Source organism: Mobula birostris, chromosome 4, assembly GCF_030028105.1.
Source record: "Mobula birostris isolate sMobBir1 chromosome 4, sMobBir1.hap1, whole genome shotgun sequence".
Classification (NCBI taxonomy): domain Eukaryota; kingdom Metazoa; phylum Chordata; class Chondrichthyes; order Myliobatiformes; family Myliobatidae; genus Mobula; species Mobula birostris.
The window spans coordinates 167,391,543-167,416,805 of record NC_092373.1 but is presented as its reverse complement, the minus strand read 5'-3'; the positions used below and the strand labels follow the sequence as shown (position 1 = coordinate 167,416,805).

General features: G+C 40.4%; 1 protein-coding gene across 3 annotated transcripts in view; it reads right to left on the bottom strand.

Moving 5' to 3' along the window:
* The window catches only part of ccser1 (coiled-coil serine-rich protein 1), a 1,437,348-nt gene that overhangs the window by 689,476 nt on the left and 722,609 nt on the right, over positions 1 to 25,263 (bottom strand). For all 3 annotated transcript variants that reach the window (XM_072256433.1, XM_072256434.1, XM_072256435.1), the window contains exon 7: positions 14,012 to 14,089. In XM_072256433.1, coding sequence (XP_072112534.1) covers positions 14,012 to 14,089 — 78 coding nt within the window. The remainder of the gene's footprint in view (positions 1 to 14,011; positions 14,090 to 25,263) is intronic.

The following is a 25,263-nucleotide window of genomic DNA, read 5'->3' as shown; positions in this document are numbered from 1 at the left end:
ACCTGCAGAGTGCTTCCAGCATTCTCTGCTTTTATTAATGTATGTTAGACACAGAAAAGGAGAAGAACTCTTCTCATTTAATGAATATCACTGGAACTTCAGTGCCCAACCAAAAGAACATTCAGGGCAAGAGTGTAACATCTCTATCAAAAAAAAACAGCACGAAAGTGTCAGTGTTAATCACAGATAGTGTATCAAAGTCATCCTCCTCTGTCTCAAAGTAAAAGTTGCAAATACAGGCTCTGAAGTGTTTTTTTTAGAATTCAGTTTTGCAACAGATGTTGCTAAAAGTTTCCCTAACCTCAATACGTGAAAGGAATTAGGACTGAGAAAATGAAAGTTAAGCAGGAATTAATGTTAGGCAAGGAAGCTTCAACTGATTTTCTTCTACTATAATTAAATACCCATGCTTTAAAATAGCCCAAATGCTACACAAACAACTCTGGATGCTTGTCTAAGTATTTTGCTGCAGCTCATTTGGCAGACTGTCACCCTTAATGTTATTGCATAATCAAGTGAAATGGGAGCACTATATAGGGCAATCCAAAATGATAGTCACAGAAATGTAAAATTAAAAGAAATACCTGTTATTGTCTGAAACAGTATGTCTGCTGCAGTTCCATTAAATCAGGACCTCGTATTGATGTCATTAGAAACTCCTTAGGGTGTTAAACATGGCCAGTATTCAGGTTACTGGTGGTGTATAAATAGACACAGTGAACATGAGGGGTTGTCAAATGCGGGAGGATGAATGAGAGATCTATTACAGCACTCCCTCAATGCACTTTCTTCGGTGTGATATGGAATGTTCACTTCCATTACCCACACTGTTGGTTTGCTCTACTTTGGGAATTCACATCTAACTGTGCTAATTATAGATGTGGGAACATATAGTCAAGGATAACAACTTTCTGCAGACTCCCAAACTAGGACACTCAGGAATAAACTCACCTCCTCTAACTTTCAATCAAATTTTCGATTAAATCTTAACTTAGTAATGCCTCAGTCTGCAAAATAGGCGTTGCTGAAAGAATTTTCTTACAGGAGGTACAGAAGCCTCAAGTCCCACACCAATAGATTCAAAACAGTTACCTGCTTACTTTAAACCATTCGGTTCCTGAAGCAACCAGCATAGCTCTAATCAGTTTAACAACACACTGGCCACTTTGCTCCGTTTTCTCTAAAAATGACCTTGCTTTTTTTGTGTGTATTCTAATTGTATTCAATCTAATAAAAATTGTGTATAATTTAGGTTAATGTTTTCTGTGAATGCGGTTATGTGCTTGCAAGCTATCTGTTCATTGCTCTTGGGCACTCATGCACTCGTGCATTTGGCAATAAACATGAATCTGACTTTTAATTTTTCTCTGTTACAGAGGCCTAGAAACAAGTACTGGCCTACAAGGTAGAGTGTACTCGTGGTCTCCAGAAAACAAATGGTGCTTCCTGTCCTTCAATAGACTTAGTGCAGCGAGGTGCAAGAATCATTTTTACTTCCATTGTGTTTGTGGATGGAACTAAAAAGATATCTTTAGCAACATAATAGTTACAGAGACAAAACAGCCTGACCAAAATGACTCTTCCCAAGCAGTCCACATTTAAATCCAGTCTCCTCCCTTCCTTCCTTATTTAATTCTAATGATCATACAATCTATACCTGTCTGTCTCATACGCCCTGATTTTCCTGAAACACAGGGATAATGTTCGTCTCCACCGGCCTTCCAGAGACTCCCACTGTTCAATGAGTAAGTAAGTTTGGTCTTGAGAACAGAGAACACAGAACAGCACAGCATACTACAGATCCTTTAACCTATTCCAAGATGAATCGAATGCTTAACTGCCGCATTGCAATCCAGTTTGCTTTCATCCATGTGTCTATCTGAGAGTCTCTTATGTATCTGCCCCTACCACCGGCCCTGGCAGTGTGTTCCGTGCACCCGCCACTCTCTCTGAAAAAAATAAACTTACCCCTGACATCCCCTTTACATTTTCATCCAATAATCTTAACGTGATACCCTCTTGTATTAGCCATTTATGTCCCAGGAAAAAGGCACAGGCTGTCCACTATATTGATGCATCCTAAACAACTCTATTAAGTCTTACAATCAAGAGAAAATCTGCAGAGGCTGAAAATCAAAGTCATACACATAAAATGTCGGAGGAACTCAGCAGGCCAGGCAGCAGCTATGGAAAAGAGCCCTGATGAAGGGTCTCGGTCCAAAACCTCAGCTGTTTACACTTTTCCATAGATGGCGCTTGGCCTGCTGAGTTCCTCCAACATTTTGCATCTGTTAAGTCTCATCCTTCTTCGCTCCAAAGTGAAAAGCCCTAGCTCTTTCAACTTATCCACATGTACATGCTCTGCAACCCAGGCAGCATCCTGGTAAATCTCCTCGGCATCCTCTCTAAAGCTCCTTATAATGAGGCAAACAGGACGAAACACAGTACTCCAAATGTGACCTAATCTGAGTTTTATAGAGCTTCAACATAGCCTCACACCTCTTGAACTTAATTTCCTGACTAGTGAAGGAACATGCACAACAAGTTTGAGGGATCTATGGACATGGACATCAAGGACCCTCTGTTCCTCCACACTGCTATACATCCTACTGCTAATCCTGTATTCTGCCTTCAAGTTTGACCTTTCAAAATGTATCACTTGACACTTATCCAGATTGAAATCCATCTGCTATTTCTTAGCCCAGACCTGCATCCTGGCAATGTCCCATTGTAATCTACAACAATCTTCTACACTATACAGAACACCACTAACCATCATATCCTACAAACCCATTCTTTTACTCCCTTATATGTCATTTATACAACTTCCAAAGAGCAGGGGTCTCCAGAACAGATAACTGCCAAACACCACTGGTCACCAACCTCCAAGTAGAATACGCACCATCTACTACTAGCCTCTTCCTTCTGTTGCCAAGCTAATTCTGAATCCACACCATCAAGCTTCCCTGGAAACCATGCCTCCTGACATTTAGTTTGAGCCTACCATGGTGAAACTTGTCAAAGACCTTACTAAAATCCATATACATGACATCTGCTACTCTACCTTCATCAATATGTTGTTGCCTCAAAGAATTCAATCAGGCTTGTGAGTCATGAACTGCCCCTCATAAAGCCATGCTGACCAACCCTAAACAGCCTATGTTTCTAAAAATGCTTGTAAATTCTGTTTCTAATAATCCTCTCTAATAACTTGTCTGATACTGACGTGAGACTAATTGGTCTATAATTGCCAAGATTAATGTTGTTACCTTTCTTGAAGAAATGCATGACATTTGCTATCCTCCAATCTTCTGTTATTACTCTTATGACCAATGAGGATGCAAAAATCATTGCCAAAGGCACATCAATCTCTTCCCTTACTTTCCACAGTAACCTGTGGAATACTCCATCTGTCCCTAGGGACTTATCTGCCCTGATATTTTTCAAAAGTACCAGTACATCCTATTTCTTAACGTCAATATATTTGAGCATGTTAGCCTATTCTACACTGTCCTCATATTCATCAAGATTCATTATGATGAATGATGAAGCCGATATTCATTGACATCCCGCATGTCCTCCAACTTCAGGCACATGCTTCCTATTTTACCCCTGATTGGTTCTACCCGAACTCTAGTCATCCTCCTGTTAAACACATATGTGCAGAATGCCTTGGGGTTTGCTTTAATGCAACTTGCCAAGTCCTTCCCATGTCCCTAGCTCTTTCCTGGCTACCTTATAACTCTCCAGAGCCCTGTCTGATCTTTGCTTCTTAAACCGTAAGTATACTTCTTTCTTTCCCCTGACTAGGTTTCCACATCACTTGTCAACCATGGTTCCTTCACTCAACCACCCTTCCCTTGCCTCAGTGGGACAAATCTATCCAGAACCACATGCTGGTACTCCCTGAACAACCTCCACATTTTTATTGTGATCACAAGACTCTGTTAGACATTGATAATGTAGAACACTGAAAGTCAGGTTCACTGGTTCATTGTCAAAACCAATGGTGGGGAGAGTTGCCTTACCTCAGTTGTGATGAGGTCTATGCCTTGGCCATGGGGTCACCTGCTGCGGTCGACCGGGGGAGGAGATGGCAAGGCAGTGTGGGAGAGCCTCTGTGAAGATGCTGAAATCTGTACTGGGTTGGGGCTGACCTGCTCCCATCAGTGCTGCTCTTCAGTTTTCACTCAGAGCTGCTCTCCAAGTGTTTTCTTGGTGCTATTGTTCAGTGTTTTCTTGGTGCAAGAATAACCTGGATACTCAGGGACTTTGGCTTCATTTTTCTTTGTGAATGTATGTTTTTCTGAAAACATAACCATCTGTGCTATTTGTGCTATGTGCTATGTGCAGTGTACTTTGACCTGTTGGTAATGTATTTAGCACTTTGGCCTCAGAAACCCTGATTCATTTGGCTATATTCATGCCTGACTGAATGATAATAAAACTTGAACTTGATTTCTGTTCCAGAACATCTTGTGTGGAAGATCAGAGGGATCTTGGGGTCCGAGTCCATAGGACACTCAAAGCTGCTGCGCAGGTTGACTCCGTGGTTAAGAAAGCATATGGTTCATTGGCCTTTACCAATCGTGGGATTGAGTTTAGGAGCCGAGAGGTAATATTGCAGCTATATAGGACCCTGGTCAGACCCCACTTGGAGTACTGTGCTCAGTTCTGGTCGCCTCATTATAGGAAGGATGTGGAAATCATAGAAAGGGTACAGAGGAGATTTACAATGATGTTGCCTGGATTGGGGAGCATGCCTTATGAGAATAGGTTGAGAAAACTCGGCCTTTTCTCCTTGGAGTGACAGAGGATGAGAGGTGACCTGATAGAGGCATGTAAGATGATGAGAGGCATTGATCGTGTGGTTAGTCAGAGGCTTTTCCCCAGGGCTGAAATGACTAGCATGAGAGGGCATAGTTTTAAGGTGCTTAGAAGTAGGTACAGAGGAGATGTGAGGGGTAAGTTTTTTTAGACAGAGAGTGGTGAGTGCATGGAATGAGCTGCAGGCGATGGTGGTGGAGGCAGATACGATGGGGTCTTTTAAGAGACTCCTGGACAGGTACATGGAGCACAGAAAAATAGAGGGCTATGGGTAACCCGAGGTAATTTCTAAGGTAAGGACATGTTCGGTACAGCTTTGTGGGCTTAAGGGCTTGTATTGTGCCGTAGGTTTTCTATGTTCTATGTTTCTATATCTTTCCAAATTTACACTCCTGCCTAATTCCTGCCTCATAGCATCATAATCTTCCCTCCCCCAATTAAATAATTTCCCATACTATCTGCTCCTATTTCCATCCCAGGCTATGTTAACGGTCAGAGAGTTGTGGTCACTGTCTCTAAAATGCTCACCCACCAAAAGATCTGGCACCTGACAAAGTTCACTGCCAAGTACTAGATCTAGTATCGCCTCTGCTCTAGTCAGCTGATCTACATATTTTGTGATGAATACTTCTTGGACACACTTGATGCATTCCACCCCATTTAATCCTTTCCTGGCCTTCCAATTTCCAAGTCCCTGTAATGGCCACAATGTCGTTGTTCCATGAACTGATCCACGCTCTAAGTTCATAACCTTCATTCCTGATATTTCTTGCATTAAAATAGATACATTTTTTTCCATCCGACTGCAATTTTGCCCTCTCCACCACCTATTCTTCCTCACGGTCTCCCTACACACTGTATCTACCATTACACCAACACCTTCCTCCACAATTCTAGCAAAGCTGACCACAAGGATATTGGCCCCCTTGAGCTCAGGTGCAACCCGTCCCTTTTGTATAGATCACACTTTTCCTAGAAGAGATCCCAATGATACACAAATCCCCTTTTCCCTGCACTAATTCCTCAGCCACACATTCACCTGTCAAATCATCCTATTCTTACCCTCACTGGTAGCAGTCCAGACATTACTACCCAGATTTTCAGCTGATATCTGATTTTCAGGACCTCATCCCTTTTTCTATCTATGTTGTTGGTACCAATATGTACCATGACTTCTGAATGAATAAGGTGAACCTGATGAATGCCCTTATGAATGAGGTGAACCTGATCTGAAATGTCCCTGCCTCTGATATCTGGGATGGAAACATGCCATCTGGATGTCTGTTCCAGATCCACAGAATGTTCTCTGCAACAGTCTGCTCCCCTCACTTTTGAAACCACTATCCCCATCTCTATTCTCTTCTCCCCCTCTTCCCCACAGAGTCAAGAGTCAGTGTCAGGCACCTCGTCACTGTGGCTTTCTCTAGGTAAGCCATCCACACCAAACAGTATCCACTGTGGTATTCTTGTGTAACCCTCAAGCTTGGCCAGAACGTGTTCGTCTGGGGGGAAAACAACTTCTGGCCCCGCCAAACTGAGAAATCTTGTGTGGATGCTGCGTGATGTGTTGCCCGGTTACAAACTCGCACCACAAAATATCAGACAGTACACCATATGCAATTAAATGACTGAACTTAATTAATCTTAATCTGGATAGAGGGTTAGTTAAGAAAATAAAAAGTAAAAGGGCCCATTTTAAGGAAAAAGTCTATTGCGCATCGTTGTTGCTCACTGTTCATTCATTTGTTCCCATCGACCTCCAGGCGTAGCTGGCCTCGGACCCTCACTCTTCAGTCCACTCCATCCGGTGGTCTTCTGACTCTCTCCATTCATGTCCTCTCTCTCCATCGCTCCCCGACGAAAGACCGTGAAAAACCCGGCTCCCAGATACACAAGAAAGAACAACATTTCTCCCATTGGATAACATACGTTCCAAAGCCCTGTTATCTTGAACCATAAGCCAAACATTGCTGCTACAGAGAAACCATTACATTAGCAGTGAAACATTACATAGAAGCCATTACATTAACCTTAGCAGTGAAACCTTACAGCGTGTTACACTTGTTATTGAGGGGAGCAGCCACAGGGGTACCCCACACCATCTGCCTGTTCCTTTTCCCTCTAACAGTCGGCCAGCTACTTGCCTCCTGCAACCTATGTGTGACGGCCTCCCTGCTGCTATGAACTCCTTATTCTGTGGGTCATCCAGCTCAAGTTCTCTAACATGGTCTTTGATTATCTTGGTGACTACCATCAACTGAAATCATCCTCCCTGCAAATGGAAGTAGCATCTATGGAAATGAGTTTTGAGCTGAGACCCTTCAGCAAGAAACGTTGACTGTACTCTTTTCCATAGATGCTGCCTGGCCTGCTGGGTTCCTCCAGCATTTTGTGTGTGTTGCTTGGGTTTCCAACATCTGCAGATTTTCTCTTGTTTGTAACAGAATGCAGTATATAGTGATGGAAAAAAGTACAGTGCAGATGGACAAATAAGGTGCAAGGGCCATGAGGAAACAAACTGAGAGATCAGGAGTTCTTTATGTACAATGTCAGTCCAAGAGACTTATGACAAAGTAGTCAAAGTTTCATGCCAAAACCCTGAAATACGAGTGAGAGTAGAAAGGAAAGATAGTACAGGGAGGAGGTGGGAGAAGGGAATGGTGAGACACAGACCAGTGGGTGATTTGGGAATGAGGAGAGGTGAAGGATGTCAGATGAAGGAGACAAGTATGGGAGGAGAAGAGGTGGAGTTAGGAAGCAGAGGCAGGTGTGTAATTGGTGGAGTTGGACAAATTAAAAGACAGGTGATTGGTGCAACGGTGCACTTGTCACAAAGGGAGTGATTAAATAGATTGATACTATACCTTTTTCAGTTCTGGAGAAATGAGAGGTGATGTAATTGAAACATGTAATTGGTAATTGATTTATTATAGTCACATGTACTGAGAATTAGTGAGAAATTCTCTTTTGCATGCTATTCAGACAGATCATTCTGAATAGAAGTACTTTGAAAAAAAGCAATGATGAATTTGATTCTTTGGCTGAATCAAAGGTGGTGACGAATCAGCTCAGGGGTGGGAGAATGAAAATCTGTCTGAGTGGTCCCACAACAAAAAACCTCTCACTCAGTATCAGCAAGACCAAGCAGCTGACTTAGGAGGAGGAAATCAGAGGCCCATGAGCCAGTTCTTATTGGGAATCAGAGATGAAGAGGGTCAGCAACTTCAAATTCCTTGGTGCTATCATTTCTGAGGATCTGCCCTGGGTCCAGCACATGAGTACCATTACAAAGAAAGCATGTCAGCGCCTCTACCTTCTTTTAAATATTGCTTATTTATTTATTATTAATATTTTGCATGCTTTTTTGTTGCTTCCTTGTATCTACTGTGAATACCCATAAGGAAATTAGTTCCCATGGTAGAAAAGTCTAGGTGAAGAGGGCATGACTTCAGGATTGAAAGATGTTCATTTAGAACAGAGATGTGGAGAAATTACTTTCGTCAGAGGGTGGTAAATCTGCGGAATTTGTTGCCACGAGCGGCTGTGGAGACCAAGTCATTGGGTGCACTTAAGGCAGAGATAGATAGGTTCTTGATTAGCCAGGCATCAAAGGGTATGGGGAGAAGGCAGGGGAGTGGGGATGGCTGGAAGAATTGGATCAGCCCATGATTGAATAGCAGAGCAGACTAGATGGACTGAATGGCCTACTTCTGCTCCTATATCTTATGGTTTTATAGAACCTAATCTCAGTGTTGTATATGGTGACATATACGTATTTTGATAATAAATTTGCTTTGAACTTTGAATGAAGACAAAGTGTTACATTTGTAAGGAAAGTGCAGTGTGGATATATAAGGTGCAAGGGCCATGACAAATCAGATTAGGGATCAAGCTTCCATCGACACTGCACAGGAGGTCCATTCAGGAGTAATATATCAGCAGTGCAGTGGTTGATGGTGCATGCTTTCAAGCTCTTCTATCTTTACAAGTGTACTTTAAGAGCTTGACAGGATGTTTACTCTGACTTTGGCATGTACAAATGTGGGTTACAATCCCATGAGGTTTGAGTATTCCATAACAAGGTAAGAAGGACATTTTCACTCAGTGAACCTTTAGAACCCTCCAGCTCGAAGGGCACGGGAGGCTCAGAAGCTGAATACATTCAAGACAGGATGTTGGGATATTGTTAGATATCAGAGGAATAAAACGATATGACCCTGGTAATGGTAAGGAATAAAATCTGCACTGAACTAAAGAGAAGTACCTCAGATATCCCCCTCCAGCTTTTATTTGTAATATTCTTTTGTCATGTAATGTGCATTGTTATCACTCTTGGGACTACAGAGTGCCCAACTGATTTGCATTTCAACACACCTTACAAAATAACAATTACAGAGCTCGGTGTTCAAAGAAGCATTCATGACACAAGCACGTACATACATTAACAAACACAGAAACCTACCGACCTACACACTCATTCTCATTACTTCAAACATAAACCTGCACAAACATAATGGCACAGATTTCGAGGTTATAAAGAGAGCACGGGTTTAGCAATGCCACATGGAACAAATGAACGGTCTAAGAATGGTCAGTGTAATTCCGTGTCCATCAAGGAAGGGTCCATGAGGATGAGCCAAAGAAGCAAAATACTTAACAACATAACACAAGAGGTAAAAAAAAAAGGCATAATAGAAGTATCAGAGGCAAAAGAATATGAACGTGGCTGAAAAAATAGCAGTAATCATCTCATGTTCTTCCAATTCAGGACATGAAATGATACTCAAATTCTTGGTTATCTAGAAATAATTATTAAATAATATAATTGCAAAGTCTCTCAAAGCACATTTTTGATTTCTCACTGACTTAGCTAACAATTAGCCCTAAATCAGATCAGTTAGTGATCAAGAATTTATCTTTGGATTAACATAGTCCATCTATTTTTATAAGGCAGGGAGCCTCAGCACGGTGCCTATGTGCTCCAGATCGTTTTCTGGGTCACAGATTCTAATCTGCTGTGCCAATCCCACAGTACTTTCAACCTTATTATTTCATCACCAAGTAAACTCCCTCTATACCAACGTGCTCATCTGCTTCAATATAGTTGCTGTGAATTAATTATGCATGCACATGTCTATCTGAATGTAAATACAGAATAACTCTTCATTTTATTGTTAATCAGTTTACCAGAATACTTACTTAAAAAATACACACTGTGGTTATTATTTATTTGGGTAAATATCACTATCATATCCATTGAATATTCCCATGACTGTTCTTAGATAGCAAAAAGTAAATAATTTAATTTAAGTAATTAGAAACTCCATTGTTTTCATGTCCTTTTCAATATGTTTCCGCAAGGTTTAGGATGCCAAGGACATTTTTAGAAATGATTTTCCGATTGGAGCATCTTTCCTCTCAATCCTCCTCTACAAGATATTGTTAATGTTAAGCAATTTGAGGTTGTATTTCCTGAAATGCAGGTGATTGCTTCATAAAATTTTTCAACAGTAGTTGAGAGAAAGTGTTCAACTGACAGAGTAGAGTACGAAAGTGCTAAGTCTATAAATTGGAGCAAAACTTTTCAGAAGTGAAGTAAGGAAATAGTACTTCATGCAAAGGGTGGTAGGAATCTAAAACTCTGCAAATGGCAATTGGTGCCATGTCAATTGCTAATTTCAAATAGACTTTTGATTCTCAAAATTAATGGTGGAAAAACCAGAATGTGAATTTATGTGCAAAGTCAGCATTAGCCTCATTGAATGGCAATATAGGCTTGAAAGGCTCCACAATTACTTGATTGTTGAAATTAGTATCCGGAATATTGCATTCATTTCTGGTCAGTCCATTGTAGGAAGAATGTGGTGGATTTGGAGATGGTGCAAAAGAGTTTTACCAGGATGTTGCCTGGATTAGTGGGCATGCACTATAAGGAGAGGTTGGACAAACAAGGGACATTTTCTCTGAAGCAGTGGAGGCAGCAGGGAAACCTGAAACCTAATGAGAGGCATAGACAGATTTGGCAGCTGGTATATTTTTCCCAGGGTCAAAAGTCTAATACTAGAGGGAATGAATTTAAGATGAGAAGTGGTAAGTTCATAGGAGATGTCCAGAACAAATACTTTTACAAAGAGATTGGTGGGTGCCTGGAAGGCACTGCCATGGATGGTCAAGTTAGGCAAACATGAATATGCCAAGAATGGGAAGATATGGATCTTATGTAAAAGAGATTAGTTAGACACTTAATTATTCATTGAATTAATTTGGCCTAACACCATGGGCTGAAGCATCTGCTCCTATCCAGCACCTTCCTATGTTCTATGTGACTGCTGACAAGAAAATCTCTACGTACAAATACTCAGCAGGTCTACCAGCTTTTGTGGAGGAAAAAAAAAGCAATTTTTTTTGACTGCTGATCTTTCACCATAACTGGCCCTTCTGGTGAAAATCCATCAATTCAAAACATTAACACACCATTTCATTTTTGTCTGTCACAGTCTGACTGGTTAAGTGTTTCCATTGATTACTGGTTTTATTTTGGGGAGTTCATCCTCTGCTGTATTTTGTTTTATTCTCCTGTCAGCCATTGCTTGTGAAAGTGGGTTGTCATTTTCAGCAGCAGACCTGATGTTTCAGTTATGGGACGATTGGAGGAGGGAGATGTTTTTCGGTGTCTGTGAATCAATGATACTACGTGTGTTATCATGGTAGTACTGCCTCAGAAATCATAACAAATAATTTTTATTCTCACTCAGTGCCACTTATAAAAGGCTGTAACAAGTTTGAACATATTCCATTAAAATGGATTTTTAAATATACTTTAAAAATACATTGTAACACAGATCTGCCTCAATGTGTTTCCACATCATTTAAAATCACTCACTGACAAACTATTTTAACGCTAGTCAATAACAATTATTGGACAATGTAACCTACTGATTTAATGTAACTGGAGCACCAAAAATTATTGGAAGTTTATTGTATTGTTGAGCTGACATGCCCGCATTGGCATTTAATAAAAATAATGATATTATTTTGGCCAATGTTTTGGCGAACAGTGTGCTTTAGAGGCATGTCTGGGTTCATATCCTACACCAAAGATATGAGGAGAGACATTTTGGTTGACCCTACAGTGAAACATTAAAGGAATCCTGCAGAGTTAGAGGTTCCAAGTTTATGATCAGACATAAAACTGGCACTCAATCTGCTCTCCCAAAAGGATGATTTCGATGCCAAGGTACCATGTTGAACAAGAGTAATGAAATTATCCCTGGACCAACATTTATCATATCATATGTGGGAGCTTGTGATATCCAAAATTCTTTGTAATTACATCATTGGACAGAATGTGTTTTAGATTGTTCTAAAAGAGATGTGAATGGTCCTACAGTAAGTAAGGTCTTTCTTTCTACCTGTCTCTCTTTCTTTCTTTCTCATTGGCCCACACCATTCAAAATTAACATCTTTCACAAAAACTGGCTTCCCATCCATGAATTCAGTATATCTGCCTTGGAAAATCAGCCAGTGTAGTCAAAGTCCCTCTCGCCCCTGTCATTCTGTCTTCTCCCCCTTTCCATCAGCAGAAGATACAACAGCTTCAAAACATGCACCACTTGACTCAAGGACAACTTCTATCCTACTGTTATAAAACACTTGAATGTACCTTTTGTAGATTAACAATGACCACTTCACTTCATAATTTACTTCATCGTCACCTTTGCGCCTTACTGGACTGCACTTTTTTTTGTTACTGCAACAGAAACACCATGTTCTCTAGTTTATTAATGTTTTTCCCCTGTAAACTGTAATTATGTTTTGAAATTATCCGCATAGATGGCTTGAAAAACAAAGTTTTCACTGTATCACAATACATCTGACAATGATGTCCAATACCAAGACCATGGCACTGCTCTAGAAGGTCATACAGAAATGCAGGTTTTCCTCTCTCTATTTCCTCAATACTAATTGAGGAAATTAGTATTTCCTCAATACTAATGCATTGTATATTGAAACCTGTTATTGGTTAACAGCTTTCAATATACAATGCATTAAGTTTTCAGTGCAATTCTTTCAATTTGCAGCACATGTTCTCAGACAGTGCATTTCTTCTCTCTGTAGGTGGCTGCTTGCTCTTTTCCTTGGGAAGTGAATTAAACACTTGCCTTGCACATCAGCCAAGAAATGTTAACTGCAAAATGCATCCCACTCAGAGAGAAAATAAAACAGATGGAAATAACACTCTAGAATCAACGTTCATCAAGCCTGAAAACAATTCTCTTCCCTTATGCTAATTTCCACAGCAGAACTTTAAGCCAACTATTGGAATATCTCCAATTCCATCATTAAATTTTAACACATTTCCTACTCTATTTATGTCATGTAAGCTAAATTAATTTTATTAATTGATTCCAGTATTGACTGGACATTCATTTATCTGCTATAAGCATTTTGTTTCAAGAAAGGACATGCCATTTCCCATTAAGTATCAAACCTTCAGCATAGTGTCTCCCAGTATTTGCAAATTATGAAGATGAAATATTCCAATGATAGTTTTGTCTTCTACAAGCCTGGCAATGTGAAACATTCTTCAACATTAAAATCTCCAGTTGGGCAAATGTCATCCTTCCAGAGAGGCAAGAGCTTAATTTCTTCATTAAAGAGTTATAGATCATACGTCAAGTTCATATCAGTTATACATGTTCCACTGAACTTTTGGTAAAAGCAAAATGATGACACTACGAGATATTATCTACGCAAAATACATGTTATTTGAAAATGTTATCATTGAAGATAATGTTATATGATCAAGGAAAAAAAAATCTGGTGTTTTGTTCTTCTTTCATTTCATACTGAAGCATTCAATGGCCAACCTGCTCGTGAAGTACAGTCAGGATCAGTGAGGCTTTTTTTCCTCCTTAGTTCCCTGTTCCTTCTGTCTTATCTAATTAGAAGCTACATTAAATTTAGACATTAAACTCAACCAATTCTGAACTTCTTTTCCTTCAGTGTGTGATATTATTTTAAGAACAACCACCTCATTAACAAACAAGGATTTTGTCAGTCTTCTGATTTCATGTGAACCGCTTGTATCACCTGCAGAATAGAAGTATGGGATACAAGATCTTCACAGAAGAAACTCTTCTTGGAGCTCCTCAACAACGTACAAGAGTGCTGGGCGTCCTACCTTTAAAGGAAATGGCAACTCGGTGATTGGACTGACAGGAAGTGAATGTGTGCTGCTGGTAGGACTCATCTCTGTACTCTGCAATAAAAAAGAAAGGATCATCAACACAATTTCAAGACAATCCACAGCTCTGCAATTTTTTTGCTGATGCCACTTCAGTGAACGTCTTTGAAAAAAAAATAGCCAGAAGGATGGATATCTACATTTTAATTAGTAATTTGGCTTACACGTACCAAAGAACATTGAAAAATTTAGTTTTACATGCCACCCAGACATCACACCATCACATTGAGGTAGTACATGGGAAAAGCAATAAAAGAATGCAGAATACAGTGTTACAGCTACAGAAGAAGTGCAACACAGGCTATCAGTAAGGTGCAAAGCTGTGGCAAGGGAGATTGCTGGGTTAAAAGTTTATCTTATTATCCAAGAGCTTGATGACAGTGGGGTAGAAGCTGTCCTTGAACCTGGCAGTAAGTGTCTTCAGACATTTGTATATTTATTTATTTTCTGCCTGACGGGATGAGGAGGAGAAGAAAGAGCGCCTGGGGTAGAAGTGCTCTTTGATTACATTATCTGCTTTACTGAGGCAGTGAGCATGTTTGACAGAGTCCATGGATAGGCTGATTCCCTTGATGTACTCTGTGTTCACAACTCTGAGTTTCTTATGGTCTTGGGTGCAGCAGTTGCTATACCAAACCTTGATCCATCTGGATAGGATGTTTATTATGGTCAATCTATAAAATCTGGTGAGGATCAAAAAGGACATTCTCAGTTTTTTAGCCTCTTGAGGAAGCAGAAGCACTAGTGTACTTTCTTGCCCATGGTGTATAAATAGTTGCACAGGGACAGCCAATCACAAGCAGGACCACAGTTTTCAAAGGGTTTTAAGAGGAGTAGAACTAAGCCATCCGGCGCATTGAGTCTTTCAACATGGTTGATTTAATATCTCTCTGAACCTATTTTCCTTCCTTCTCCCTGTAACTTTTGATGACCTGACCAGTCAAGAACCAATCAACCTCTGCTTCAAATGTACCCAAACATTAGGCTTCTACAGCCATCTATAATAATTAATTCCATAGATTCATCACTCTTTGGCTAAAGCAATTCCACCTCTTCCCTATTTTTGAAATGGGGAAAAAATGGATCAGCCATGATGAAATGGTAGAGCAAACCCAATGGGCCAAATGACCTAATTCTGCTTCTGTATCTCATGATCTTATGGTCCTATTCTAAGGGATGTCCTTCTAATCTGAGGCTGTGCCTCTGGTCCTAAACTCACCCACTAAAGCAAACATCTTCTGCACACCCACTCTATCTAGGCCCTTCAATTTTCAGTAAGTTTCAGTGTTTTCGTTTCTGTATTTCATTTGGAAGATAAATCAATCTTCTAAACTCCAGCAAGTACAAGTCTAGGGTCATCAACCACCCCTCATACATTAACCATATTATTACCAGAATTATTCTTGTGAACATCCTCTGGACTCTCTCCAATGCCAGCACATCTTTTTTAGATAAGAGGCCCAAAACTACTCACGATACATCGTGTGGTCTCACCAAAGCCTTATAAAGTCTCATCATTGCATATTTGTTCTTATAATCCTAATCCTCTCAAAAAAAAAGTCTTCATTATTACTGATTCAACTGCAAGTTAACCTTTAGGCACTCCTGCATAAGGACTCCCTGTCCCTTTGCACCTTAGATTTCTGAATTTTCTTCCCATTTCAAAAGTAGTCTATGCATTTATTCCTTTCACTAAAGTGCAGGACCATACACTTCCCCACACCTTATTTCACGTGCAACTTCTTTGCCCGTGTGTGCTTCTGTAGACTCCCTGCTTTCTCAACACTACCTGCCCCTCCATCTATCTTTATATCATCTGCAAACTTGGCCACAAAGCAATTAATTCCTTCATCCAAATCAATAACATATAATGTGGAAAGAAGTGAACCCAACATCAACCCCTGTGGAAAACCACTAGACATCAACAGCCAACCAGAAAAGGTTTTTATGGGTGGAGATGTTAATGACAAACACAGTGTAAAAGGGGATTATTTAATTTATGTTTTACTTGCAGATTAAATTACTTTCTTTATTTTTCAACATTTTAATTTAATAAAATAAATAACATTTTATTCGTCCTCCACAATAGCGCAATAGCACAATAATGTCTTGTCCGATCAAGATGGTGCCAGTGAATAATTCCTCAGGCGACATCTTCCAGATAGCCAAACTCATCAATTTTATCGCTTTTTCAACACTTTCTGCTTGTTCTTTTTGTCTTGATTGTGTTTTAGAGACTGTGGAGCCTGTGGCGTGCAGTTTAGAGTTTGTTTGAATGATCTGTGTTCTACTGTTCTCGGAGAGGACGGCAGGTAGAGGCTATCTCATGCAGAAGGCCAGGGATGGACTGACTTCATTTCAAAGCACCAAGGAAGATTGAAGCATCACAGCGAATATTCACCCCAGAGGCCACAGGTCAACAGTGGCTGGTAGCCAGGTTGGCAGCGCGGCAGTCATTTTGAGCGAGTGCGGGGAAAAGTTTGGGGTTTGGTGTTGTAGGTGCTGTTTTCCGTGTGGGTGATCTGTTAGATTACTTGTGCAAGGAAGGGGATGTGGGGTTTGGAGTTTGCAAGTTTAGTTTCTTTTTCCTTTTTATGCAGAGATGGGGGTTGATATTGTTTCTTTTAAACGACTTCTGTGTTTTTTCTGTATTTCACGGCTATCTGGAGAAGATGAATTTCAGAGTTATATTGTACATGCATACTTCGACAATAAAATGAACCTGTGAACCTTTGAAAAGAGAAAACCTCTCCCTAGGACTAAACATCTATCCACATAGTATTTTATTTAATGTCTTTTACTCAAGATATAATATTTTGCTCAATTACTTGAACTTAAACTTTTGGGGAGTGAAGTTCATGCTTCTTGATTCCAAAATTCCAGAACTCTGCATCTTTGTCCACTAATCCCCAAAGTATCGAGCCGCTCATTGTAATTAGTTACTACATAGTAAGTGTTCCACTGGAATGAGTTTGAGCATGCAACACTTGGTCAATTTTAATGTTTTCTCATGATAGAAAGGAGACATTCTGCCAGTCAAGTACCTGCCAGCTCCTGGAGCATTCCCATTGATTCCATTCTCCTTCTATTTCCCTGTGACCTATTCTCTCTCAAATGTTGACTGACTCCTCTGATTCACTTGCCTTCCACCTACAAAAGAGGTAATTTTGAGAAGCTAACATGTCTTTGGGATGTGAGTGGAAATTAGAGCACCTAAATGAACCCATGTGGTCACAGGACAAACATGAAGACTCTGCAGGGTGAGGACTCAAGTTCAGAGACTTGGGACACTGGAACTGTGTGGCAACAGCACAAACTGCTGCATACTACAACAAAAATGATTAGACAGTCAATAGAAATCACCTCCGCTATTTGTCACATAAAAATGAATCATGTCAGAATTGAGATTTACTCTTGTTCTTAGATTACCATATTACAACACCAGCTGTTTTACAACTGATGTATTATGCTTTTATATTCATTTTTATTTAATAGATTTTATTGCAATTTTAACATCTGTTGAACGGAAATTTTAAACAATCAGGGTTCAGTAATTAAAACACCATTCATAATTTTGTGTTCTACAAATTGTGGGGTGGTTAATAGATCAGAGAACTGGAGCAAAATGCATCATGACATTAAGACACAATGACTGTGTAGCTTGCAAATGAATGTCAAAATAGGTAAGGGAGAGAAATACATCTTGGTAGGAAGAATATCACACAGCTATTGCAAAATGGAAATTTCATGCTTCAAGAAATTTGAGAGTCTGGGCCATTTGAGAATATGATGGGGTTCTGATCCTCTAAAATATGCACATTCTGAATTGTTCTAAAGTTGGAAATGAATAACAGAAATATGTGGAAGAGGATTACCGAAGCAGCTGTAATGGGAGAGTGAGCAAGCATGAGAAGAGTGGCCACCAGCATGCCTCACTAACTCAGTGATTAAGTGAGTGAGCTTGCTCTGTGCTCCCAGCTCTGATCGATTCAACTCTGCCCCCAGTTGTTGAGACTTTGGGGATCAGGCGGAGAGAAAGCATGCACAAATGCCTCACTCCAACACAGCAGAAGATGCCTGCAGCACTGAAGCAGCTGGCGAAACATCCCAAATGGCAGCCTTTCAAACGATTATCCATATTTCAAGGTGTCCATTATAGTACAACAACGATGTTAGGAACTTTATCCTCAGAAACAGAAAGCAGTAAGGGAGCCTGACAGTAGGCTTTATGAAGGGGCTTGATAGAAACAATATAGAGGGGAGACCAGAATAAAGGGTCATAAATATAAGAGGCTAGCAAATAAACCCAAAGAGAGTTAAGGTGTAGCCTCCACACCAATTAGTAATTTAGTATGAAATACTTGACACAAGAAGGAAGGGTATGTGTTTAATGTGAAGGGCGTCATTTCAAAGGAGATGTGAGGAGCAAGTTTTTTTATACACAGGGAGTGGTGAGTGTCTGGGATGCACTGCCTGGGGAGGTGGTGGAGGCAGATACATTTGGGACTTTTAAGAGAGGTTTAGACAGGTACAGGAATATGAGGAAAATGAAAGGATATGGACATTATGTAGTCTTTAGTAATTAGTTTAGTTGGTCAATAGATTATTACTTCATTTGGTTTGGCACATTATCTTGCTGTGCTGTACTGTTCTAAGTTCCATGCTTGAAGAAGGAATGGCTCAGAGAGACAGCAATCATGCATATAAGTGAAGTTCGGAGAACATACAGCAAACTGAGACACCATTCTGTTTTACTTTGCAGCATTCTGTTGCTTTGCGCTCATTGCTGTACTTATCATCACCATACATACTGTTTACTCAGCAAACTTCACACAAGCCCAAAATTTCATTGCATCTCAGAGTATACGGCAATAAACTGATTTGAATTTGATCCTGAGTGCTTTGGGACGAGAAAGACTCAGGTGGAGAACAAGTTAAAACAACCCAGTGGCTGAATGGCTTGTTTTCATGCTACAAAATGGTACTTCATCCAACACCATACTAAAAAATACAGGTAATCTGCTAATAAATCATGTCAACGTTATTTGAATGAGAAGGTCTTCAAAATAATAACCAGAAGGATGTTTAGCTTGGAATAGGACCATCATTTACAAAAGTTATTGTAAACAGAGATGAACAAACACAATGTAAAGGACGTTATGTTATTTGTATGGTATTTGCAGCAATTTTTCAAACTTGGTTATTATTTGTATTTATTATTTCTCCAGCACGAACATGAGAGAAATCTTCCCCCAAGGATAGGACCTCACCTATTAATAGTCAATATAAATAGCATTTTGTGTGCGTTACTCTAGTAAAAGTAATAGCTGACCAGGAATCTGTTAAATTTGTCAGAGAACACAGTACAGTATGGTGCAGAAACAGGCCTTTTGGCAACCAAGATGCCAATACAAACTCGCCCCAACTGCCTGCACATGGTCCACATCTCTCCATTCTTTGCTCATTTAAATGCCTCTTAAATGTTTGTGCTTCCATCACCTCTCCTGACAGCGTGTTCAGGCTCCTGTTAAAAAGTGGCACAACAAGTTACTTAACTCAGAGCAAGATTAAACATGGGAACGGATAACAGTGTTGCTAAGGATGTGCACATCCCACGTAGGGATAAAATCATGGAAGTATTCTAAAGCTGTTAACCATGGATATGCAAAAGAAAACAAAATTCTCAGTCTGGGTAATCCACAGTTCAAATATCTGGCATCAACAGTGTTTTACAGTCAAAGATATACTGCAGGAAGTTCCTACAGAAGGTTAAAAAATAATAAATATCAACCATCTGATGTAGTAAGATAAATTAAATTTATTCCCATCATGCATTACAACTAGGTCACACCTTTCAAAGAAAAGGCTGAGGAGTAGAGTTGAAAGGTGGGCGAAGGGGAGAAGGAAACACCAGGTGATAGGTGAAACTTGGAGGAGGAGGGATGATGCAAAGAGTAGGGAAGTTGAGTGGTGAACGAGACGGAAGGCTATGGAAGAAAGAAAGGGGGGGGTGTGCAAGGAGATAACATGAGAGAGAGAAAAGGGGATGGAAAATAGTGTGCGGGGGGGGGGGGGGGGCATTACCGGAAGTTTGAGAAATCGATGTTCATGCCACCAGGTTGGAGACTACCCAAATGGAATATAAGATGTTGTTTCTCCAACTTAAGTGTGGCCTTATCACGACAGTGAAGGAGGCCATGGATAGACATAACAGAATGGGACTGGTATGTGAAATTAAAATGGGTGGCCACTGGGAGATCCGGCTTGTTCTGTTGGACGGAGCGTAGATGCTCAGTGAAGCAGTCTCCCAATCTACATCGGGTCTCACCGAATTGGATCAGCCCATGATTGAATGGCGGAGCAGACTCGATGGGCCGAATGGCCTACTTCTGCTCCTATATCTTATGATATATTGTACAGGAGGCCACACCTGGAGCACCGAGGACAGCATATGACCCCAACAGACTCACAGGTGAGTGATAATATAATTATCATGATGCCTATAACGTTTCTGCTACAAGATATATGATCCTGATTGATTCAAAGAATCATAACCATTTAACCATATAACAATTACAGCAGGGAAACAGGCCATCTCGGCCCTTCCAGTCTGTGCCGAACTCTTACTCCCTAGTCCCATCTACCTGCACTCAGCCCGTAACCCTCCATTCCTTTCCTGTCCATATATCTATCCAATTTAACTTTAAATGACAACATCGAACCTGCCTCAACCACTTCTGCCGGAAGCTCGTTCCACACAGCTACCACTCTCTGAGTAAAGAAGTTCCCCCTCATGTTACCGCTAAACTTTTGCCCTTTAACTCTCAACTCATGTCCTCTTGTTTGAATCTCCCCTACTCTCAATGGAAAAATTATGCCCTGGTTACGCTGCAAACCACTGTTCTGGGACTCGTACCTTTTGCACAATTTGCAACTGACAGCAACTGGAGAGAGACCCATTAACAAGCATTTTTACAGAATAGTAGGGGAACTCAATGGGGCAGGCCGCATCTATGGAAAGAAATGAACAGTTAACGTTTTGGGCTAAGTTCCTTCATCAGTCAACTTCCATCTCCCTGTATGGATGCTGTCTGCTCCTCCAGCATTTTGTGTGCACTGATCAAAGTACACCCATGTCACGACATACAACCCTGAGATTCATCTTCTTGTTGGCATAGTCAACAAAGCCATAGAATAATAACCAAAACAGAATCAATGAAAGACTGTCCAAACATGGTGATCAAACAGAGTGCGGATGACAACAAACTGTGCAAATACAAAAAAGGAGAAATAATAACAATAATTAAATAAACAATAAATATCAAGAATATGAGATTGAGAGTCCTTTAAAGTGACTCCATAGATTGTGGGATCATTTCACTGATGAGGCAAGTGAAGTTGTGTGGAAGTTATCCCCACTGGTTGAAGTGGCTGATGGTTGAGTGGTAATAACTGTTCTGGAACTTGGTGGTGCAAGTCCTGAGGCTCTTGTCCTTTCTTCCTGATGGCAGCAGCAAGAGAGGGGGTCCCTGATAATGGATGCTGCTTTCCTGCAACAGCATTTAATGTAGATATGCTCAATGGTGGGGAGGGGAGGACTTTACTTGTGATGGATTGGGCTGTATCTACTACTTTCTGTTGGACTTTCCATTCAAGGGGTTTGTGTTTCCATACCAGGCTGTGATGCAGCCAGTCAGTATGCTCTCCACTGCACATCTATAGAAGTCTGTCAAGGTTTTAGATGGCATGCCGAATCTCTACAAACTAGAGGCACTGCCATGCTTTCTTTGTAATTACACTCACATGCTGGGCCCAGGCCAAGTCCTCAAAATAATAACACCGAGGAATTTAAAGTTGCTAACCCACACCACTACTAATCCTCTGATGAGGACTGGCTCATGGACCACTGTTTTCCTTCTCCTGGAGGGTATAGTCAGCTCCTTGGTTTTCCTGACGTTGAGTAAGAGCTTGTAGTTATAACACCACTCAGCCAGATTTTCAATCTCCCTTCAATATGACGATTCATCACCACCTTTGATTTGGCCTATGATAGTGGTGTTTTCAGCAAACTTGAATATGGCATTAGAGCTCTGCTTCATCATACAGTCATCAGTGTAAAGCAGAGATTTTGTCGCAATCCAGTCTGACTGGGGTCTGTGAGTGAGGAAATCCAGGATCTAATTGCACAAGGAAGTATTGAAGCCAAGGTCTTGGAAGATTGATTAGTTTCGAGCAGATAATAGCATTGAATACTGAGTTGTAATTAATAAAGAGCATCCTGATATCTGCATCATGTGGGTCCAGGTATTCCACAGTTGATTGAAGTGCCAATAAGACAGCATCTGCTGTGGACCAGTTGCTCCAGTATGCAAACGTGAGCAGATCTAAGTCGCTTCTCAGGCAGGGGTTGATATGTTTCATCACCAGCCTTTCAAAATGTTTTAACACTGTAGATGCAAGTGCATTGAAGCAGGTCACCATATTCTTCTTGGGCGCTGGCAGAACTGGAACTTGCTTGAAGCAGGTGGATACCACCCATTGCAAAAGCAAGAGGTTAATGATCTCAGTGAACACACTAGCCAGTTGATCAACACACAGTCTTTAATTCTTGGCCATGTACCTCATGTGGGCTGGATGTTTTTCAGATTCCTATTATCTGTAGAATCTCTGGTAATTATGTATTTATACATACTCACAGCATAGTGTATGTAGTTTCAAAACATTTAAATGCAGTGCAAATGGAGCAAAGTACTATGAAAGCATTACCTTGCCGAAGGTTCTTAGGGAAACACTAAGTACATTTTAAGACCTGGCTTGGTAATGCTTGATGGCTAAATACTTGAGTGTTTAACGCAGGTGGTGTGCAAGTCTTCTCTGAAGCATCCAAATGAATGTTTGACTCTTTGAGGTTGTTGTAAAATGCAAATAAAGTTGTAGCAGTAACAAACAATATGTTAAGCAAGACTTTTTTTATATTTCCTGAATAAACTTTATTTTTAATAACAAAATGTATAGAACACAGAACAGTACAGTACAAGAACAGGCTCTTTGGCCTACACTATTGTGCAACTAATTAAACAAATAATTAAATACCTAACTAAACTAACCCCTTCTACTATACAAGGTCCATAAACATGTCTCTAAGATTTGCATTCTCTACAACCCCTGACATTCCAGGGACCCACCACTATCCTTTTAAAAATTTGGCCTGCACAACCCCTGACATTCCAGGGACCCACCACTATCCTTTTAAAAATTTGGCCTGCATATCTTCATTGAACTTGCTCACTTTCACCTCAAGTGCATGATCTCTAGTATTAAACATTTTGCCCTTGGGAAAAGGTATCGGTTGTCTAATCTATCTATCTCTCATGTAATTTTATAAACTTCTGTAAGATCTTCCCTCAGCCTCTGTTGTTCCAGAGAAAACAACCTAAGTTTGTCCAAACTCTCCATAAAACACATGCCCTCTAATCCAGCAGCATTCTGGTAAACCTCTTCAGCAGCCTCTGTAAAGCCTCCACATCCTTCCTATAATGGAGAGACGGGACTATGCAAAATAATAAAGACAGTGCAAAGCTCTGTTAAAGAGGAGACCTTCTATTTGGCTGCTTTTCAATTCCATTGTCACCTCTGGAATTGTGTTCCTATCCTTCATCCAGGTAGTTTATCTTAAACAATGCACCTGAGTCACAATCCCTGCAATGCTGGAGGGAAAATCTATCCTCCAGCATATCAAGGTGCATTTGAAAGTTTGGTACTGAGGTGCAATCTGTTTTGTACAATAAACTCATCAACCGCGCCCACATTCCTAATCCTGATCAATCCCTCTATGGATATTTTCGTTTCAGCATGGCTTGATGCATTACAAATTCTGAGAACACTTTGTTCCGTATAACTGCTTGAGGGGGGGAAGAAAATCAAAATAAAGTCAATTATTGTTGTTGGTAACATAAAGCAGAATAAAAAAGAAGACAGCTTGCACATATCCAACTGGGAAAATATTTCTTATAATCTTGACACATTCATTAACTATGTCAAGAAATAATTTATGAAGGGATTGCCTTCTTCTTTTGCGTTACGGGAATGAATCAACTGTATTCAAATTAATATTGCTTTCCAAATTCGAGTCCTGCTCAAATTGTCCATTTAAAATCAAATTTGCTTCTTTTTGGTGTGGAAGGGTCCTCATATCACTGCTGGGGAGCCATTCTATACTTCAGTGTTCCCTGAGGAGAAAACCTGACATCATTTCACCCACCTGGTTGTCCACAGCACCACTCTAACTCCCGGTCACAATGCCGATGATTAGCCAATTACTTTGTCAATCAAAACAAATACCCATAATGCTATTAAATGACTGATGCACAGTCCACACATATGAAGGAGTGTTTGGGAGACCAGTGGGATAGATCTCCTGCCTGCTGCAGGCATCTTCTGCCCTGTGGGAACTCAGTTTGCGGCAATATCATTGTACTTTGCACAGAAATCTGAATAGTCGTGTTAAATGGACTGGTTTAACTTCACACCAACTTTGATTAGACTTTGTTTAAAATTATAGATATTAGCAAGTAGCCACACTTCTGACTTGTGAAGTGCTCAGGTTATGAACAGTTCTCGCGAGTTGTGCCTGGTTTTAACCTGGGGAAGACATGCAACCCGCTTTCTGCAAATTGTCAGGGAAAGCTGATGTCTTCTATTGGAATGACGATCTGCTGGAGGGACTCAGTGCGTTAAGCAGCATCTGTGGGAGGAAAGGAACTGTCAAACCCTTGGGTTTCAGCCTGAAGTGCTGACAATTCCTTCTTCACATCCCTCCCCACCAGCACACCCACAGATACTCTGTTTGGTTTGCCATTTGCTTAATGTATCGATTCTACTCTAAACCAGACCATTGTGCATCCTGCCAAATGAAGTCTTCACCTCCAACTTGCTGGGTATCAGGGTAACCCTGTCAGCTGATACATTAGCATCAACAGTCACTGTGTAAACTCCACACAATGAAAGGATCAGAAGGAATCAGAAGTATGAACTGGAACTTGCACTAACACCAACATTTTTGTTTGGAACAAAAGGTGTTAGCTATTTAAAAGAGAGTAAGTCTCAGACTTTTTAATATATGCCGTTCAAGGAGGAAGTCTATGAGTTAAAGATTTTAAGGAGGAAAAAATCTAAAGATTAGCTTTACT